The 6,029-nt window shown below is 49.7% G+C and overlaps 1 protein-coding gene across 1 annotated transcript in view; it reads left to right on the top strand.

The window, feature by feature from the left end:
- The first annotated feature begins 440 nt into the window (after positions 1-440).
- The window catches only part of PRR26 (proline rich 26), a 15,595-nt gene continuing 10,006 nt past the window's right edge, over positions 441-6,029 (top strand). The window contains 3 exon segments of the mRNA XM_023192441.3: positions 441-624; positions 627-665; positions 668-767. Coding sequence (XP_023048209.3) covers positions 441-624; positions 627-665; positions 668-767 — 323 coding nt within the window.

Raw genomic sequence — 6,029 nt, 5'->3', positions numbered from 1 at the left:
AAATTCTCTATGAATAATTAACTCAAATGTGTTCAGAGTGCTATAAAATGAAATTAATTTCTTTTTAGTTTAACCCCAAATCCCCAATCACTTGCCAAATGATCATCTATGTATCCTACGTAAAGGACAGGGTCTTTCTGGCAGAAAACCATCGAAGTTTTCATTTGCAGTAAGAGAAGCATGCCTTCTTATCATCAAACAGGTGCATGGCCCCCTTGCAGGGGGGGATCACCCATCACCCGCCTCCCCGTGCGTCACGGTGTTGCCGCACACCATTAATGCATCACAACGGAAAAGGAAATGTAAGCAGTATCTGCTGTCCAAAGTTCACGTCAACAATTCCTTATTAGGAAGGCACTTCTGAGCCTTTCCTCCTGCATCTGGGAGCTGCCAGCAACCCAGTTCCAGGAGAGAAAATAGCTCGATACCTCCTGCAGCCCATGGAGTCCTCTTGTTGGGACAAGGTCTCCCCAGCACAGAGGAGCCCCCAGCACGGTCAAGACTGGAGGTCCCTGGGGGTGGGTGGTGCTGGGGAGGCCACGCGGGGAGGGCTGTTCCCTGTTCCCTTCCCCTCAGGAGACAGCTGGCCCAAGGTGACACAGCACTGGATGCGATTTCAGGGTCAGGGACCACGCCAGCCCACAGCCACTGTGTGCCCCAGACCGGGCTGTGGACCACGCCAGCCCATGGCCACTGCATGCCCCAGACCAACACAAGAAGAGCACAGGCCGACAACATCTTTGTCTATGGTAGGGGCCACGGTTATCGTTCCTAAGAGAGTCCACGGCCACTTCTACCAGGTGCCCTCCACTCTTCCCCTGCCCCAGCTGGTCCCCCTGTGACAGCCGTGTCCCTGAGAATGGGGTGTGGAGCCAGGGGGAAAACACAAAATAAACCACCTGCTACTAGAAATGGCCTCGCTGTACTCAGGGAGCCGGTCCCAGGACCCCATGGACACGAAATCCAGGCACATTCAAACCCGACAGGTGGACCTGCCAAACCTGCGTGTACAAAGAGTGGCCCTCCAACACCCGTTTCACATGGCAGGAACACTGTATTTTCTGCATGTACAGAGTCAGCCCTCCGACACGCGTTTCACATGGCAGAACACTGTATTTTCTCCCTGAGTTTGGTTGAAAAAATCCACATATAAGTTGATCCGCAAAGCTCAAGCTTGTGTTGTACAAGAGTCAACTGTATGCAATTGACACTGATTCCTACCAACAATATCCAAATCTTAGCATGACCAGCACGATAAACAGAATGAGCAAAATTCAAAAACTAAAGCAAAGTTTTTTCCTGCGAGTCGGCGCACTGCGTATCCCCTGCGGTAAAGACCACACTGGCTGCTGACCAGACTCCACCGGCCTCTTCCTCCATCCTGAGGGCATCTTCCTCCATCCTGACAGCAGCCTGGGCTCAACTCCCAGCCCGAGGCTGAGAACTGAGTTCCAGTCCGAGGGCGGGGGAGGGGGACGCACTGTGCACCCTCCCAGCTCTTCTCCGCCCCTTCCCTCAGGCTGGCCCAAGAGCAGCCTGGACAGTCACGTGCTGGGGACACCAAGCTGCCCCTCCTCCACCCACAGCCTCAGGCCACCTGTCTCATCTGTGACGGAGAAATAGAGCTGCAGCACGAGGTGGAGGCGGGAGGCGGGACACGCTGGGATCTACCCATGGTCAGGCCGAGCTGCTCTGATCACTCAAGCTTCACTTTCATCAATTGCTCTACCAAATAAGCTAGAATAAAATACGCCACGTCCTCCTTTCCACACACTCCCAAGCCTCCCATCCCACTTCCCGGCGCTGACACCATAAGAACACTCTGTGCATCTTTCCAGGTACTTTCTATCCTCCTCAAGCACAGAACCACACTCAGAGTGTTTTTTGTTGTTGTTGTTGTTTTTTTAACAGAAATGGCACCAGGGCAGATGATGGTTTTTTTGGACCATTTCTTTACTTTCTTGGGCATTTTCCGCACCAGGACAGATGGACTCTGCTCTCATTCCTCCCCGCCCAAAGCTGTCTCACAGCAGCCACACACAGAGCCGTAAACCCTCGCAAGACTGTGGGTGTCTCGGGGTGCCCCACGTCCCCAAAGACCAAGGGGTCACAGATCCACATTGTCCAACAACACTTCAGACATGGCCTCGAGCCTGGGAGCCCTGCTGGCCAGCCCAGGCCAGCAACAGAACAGAGGTGTGAGGGGTGACATCTGCACTTCTTAAAAAAAAAAGGCAGATATTCAGTGCCACATTTAAAATGGTCATCGCGGCCAGGCACAGTGGCTCATGCCTGTAATGCCAGCACTTTGGGAGGCCGAGGTGGGCAGATCACTTGAGGTCAGGAGTTCAAGACCAGCCTGGCCAACACGGTGAGACCACCGTCTCTACTAAAAATACAAAAATTAGCTGGGCATGGTGGCAGGCACCTGTAATCCCAGCTACTCGGGAGGCTGAGACGCAAGATTCTCTTGAACCCTGGAAGCAGAGGTTACAGTGAGCTGAGATCATGCCACTGCAATCCAGCCTGGGTGACAGAGCACGACTCTATCTCAAAAATAAAAATAATAAATAATAACAAGAGAAAAAAAAACAACATATGCATTCCTAGTCCCTTGGAGCTGCAGCAACAAAGCTGGCGATATATTTTGGGTGTTTCTAATCAATGTGTTCCATGAGCCACACTGCAAGTCTCAACCTTGACCCTGCTACAGTAATCATCTATTACAAATGAAAACAAGAGCCATAACTCTGTCTCCTACTAAAATATTCTAATTGAGACATGTTAACAGAACACATTTCTTTGGGTGAGAAAGTCTCCACCAGGGTGGGGAACAGACGGCCCACCGATTGTGCTGTGGCCCTAACCACCGAGGACTCATGAATCATCCACAGCAAGGCTGGTGACTCAAAAGGAACACTAAATTGCTCTTTGACATTAATTCTTAAACCTTGAGAAACCAAAGTTCTCTTTGTAACAGACGAGAAAAGATGAAGTCAGAAGTAGCTCAGCAGAGATGCACCAACTCTTTTTTTTTCTTTTTTGAGACGGAGTCTCGCTCTGTCACCCAGGCTGGAGTGCAGTGGCCGGATCTCAGCTCACTACAAGCTCTGCCTCCCGGGTTCCCGCCATTCTCCTGACTCAGCCTCCCGAGTAGCGGATGGTCTCGATCTCCTGACCTCGTGATCCACCCGTTTCGGCCTCCCAAAGTGCTGGGACTACAGGCGTGAGCACCGCGCCCGGCCGCAGAGATGCACCAACTCTTACCTGGAGAGACATCCCTTGCTAATCACGTCTGGATTAACGGATGTGCTAAAAGCATCTCTTCCATCAGGGACACAGACTGCAAACAGGAATGCCACGTACACCTTCCCCAGATTACCCAGTCCTGACCCATCCACCCCTCAGGAGGTCCCCAGCCAAGTCCAGTAAGGAAATGACCCCACAGCAGACGCAGCTGCAGGCAGTGAGGGCAGTGGCGTCAGGGAATTCCGCTCCATAAACCTCGGCAGCACGCAGGGCGGTGCATCTCTCCTTATCAGGCACTGCGGTGTCGGTGTCGCTTTCATTCTTCACAGCTGCTATCTGATCTCTTGCTAATCAGTGTTTTCCTGACAACAAAGTCAAGGTTTCCCTGAAGAGACTGCCAGATGAAAGAAAGGGAGAAAAGACAGAAATGCCAGAAGCCCGTTTCTGTACCCAGCTGGACAGGTGAAGTCATTTAAGTGCAGGATGATCTGGCCATTCCAAATATGCAGGGCTTTCCAATTTTGTTAAAATGAAACCGAGCCCTCGAAAAGGCCCGGACTTCCCACAATGCGTGGTAATTATAGTGTGGAGGGCACTGCAGAGAAGTTATCAGAGGGTTCACAAAAGCAAGATCCACGGAGGCTCTACCATGTGCCAGGCACGAGACAACTGTTTACATAAAACACCTCATTTCACCCTCCACAGAGTCCACAGACTGCTCCACATTTCACCCTACACAGAGTCCACAGACTGCTCCACATTTCACCCTACACAGAGTCCACAGACTGCTTCACAGAACACTAACAAAGGGGACCATCAAATGATCCCCAAGAAGTAATGAGCGCCTTAAAAGTAAGAAAGCCGCCAGGCGCGGTGGCTCAAGCCTATAATCCCAGCACTTTGGGAGGCCGAGACGGGCGGATCACAAGGTCAGGAGATCAAGACCATCCTGGCTAACGTGGTGAAACCACGTCTCTACTAAAAATACAAAAAATTAGCCGGGCGAGGTGGCAGGCACCTGTAATCCCAGCTACTCGGGAGGCTGAGGCAGGAGAATGGCGTGAACCCGGGAAGCGGAGCTTGCAGTGAGCTGAGATCCGGCCACTGCACTCCAGCCTGGGCGACAGAGTGAGACTCCGTCTCAAAAAAAAAAAAAAAAAGTAAGAAAACCAACCTCCTCCCCCTCTCTTATCTCCCTCTCCTCATTTCCACAGAACCAAAGAAATATGAAGGGCCAGTGACACCCCACTGAAGAACGCTCTCCTGCTGGTTACACTCTGTACACAGGGAGCACAGCACTGCTCCGTGCTGCACGAGGCCACTATTCTATACTACACTCATACGATCTGTTTGTTCTATTCTGTACTATTCCATTCTCTACGATAGAACACTACAGCTTCATTCTATACTATAAAATACTGTACTATCTGTTCTACTCTATACTATTTTCTTCCATACGGAAAGGAGTTAGCCAGCTTGCTTTAGGCAGGCAGTAAGGGTCCCAGAGAGCCTCCAGCCCATGTTTTGTGCAGATAGGGGGACTTGCACGGGGGGCTCGCCTAAACATGCTCATAGCAGACTAAGGGTCCCCATGCACACGGGGGAATGGGGTGGAACCACCAGAAATTTGCTCCTTAGACAGGGAGCCCAGCCCCATCAGCTTCTATATAAAACCCCTTGTAGTCAACTGAAAAGGGGGCAACCAGCAACCTGCTCTCAGGACCCCTCTTTTCGCTAAGAGCTTTCCTTTTAGCTTAATAAGTTCCACTGCACTCACTCTTCGATGTCCCCGTGCCTGTTTCTTCCTGGTCATGAGACAAGAACCTGGACCCAGCTGAGCTAAAGAGCAAAACTCCTGCATCAGTGCTACAGAACACTATCCTCTCTGTTCTGTGCCATGCAACTCTACTATTCCACACCACACTGCGTAATATTAATGCTATGCTGTGTGTTCTAATCTAGACTGTATTATGCTATGCAATACTACGTCATTAGTTCAACTGTATACTCTATAATACGATCCCACTTGTTCTATTCTAGACCATGTAATACTGTTTGTCCTATTGTATACTATACTATATAATGTTACACTGTTTCTTCTATTCTATGCTACCCTATACAACATTATACTATTTGTTCTATTCTGCGCTACTCTGTATAATTCTATTGTTTGTTCTATTCTATACAATATCTTGCATCACTTTACCATGCTGCAGGATACAAGAGTAGAGTCAGTTATACTTTCATAATCTCTTTTCCAAGCTCTTACCCAGTAAGAAATGTGAGGTTTTACTATGCCTCACATAAATGCACATTTCATGATAATCAATGCCATTTCCATGGTTATAGAATTCTGTCTCTATGACTCTATTGATACAGCTTCCTTAGGCTTTTCTGTAAGTCCTCTGCAGTGTCTGGTTTCCTAGTGAAAAGATGACTAAGGTCCCGATAAGATCCTACGAAACCAGCATCCACGCAGGCTCACCTGTGTGCACACTGCTGGACTCCATGTTGAAGGAGTGACAGGAAGACAGACAGTTGTTGGTGGATGGAAGGAAACAAGCATAGAGTAGATTCCAGAACTGAGACAGGTACCAAGGCTCTGGCACAGCTGAGGGACGATCCCAATTCTAGCCTCTCACAGAAAGGCAGAGGAGACTTAGCACAAAGAGCATGGAACTTTGCTTTCATAAAGCAAATGCTTACCATCCACTGTGAGGAGCTCAAGGAGAAATGGCAGTAGGCTCTACTAATAACTACTGCTTTCAAAAATGGAAGGG

This window comes from Piliocolobus tephrosceles, chromosome 9 (assembly GCF_002776525.5).
Source record: "Piliocolobus tephrosceles isolate RC106 chromosome 9, ASM277652v3, whole genome shotgun sequence".
Lineage (NCBI taxonomy): Eukaryota > Metazoa > Chordata > Mammalia > Primates > Cercopithecidae > Piliocolobus > Piliocolobus tephrosceles.
This window is presented reverse-complemented; position numbering and strand designations above follow the sequence as displayed.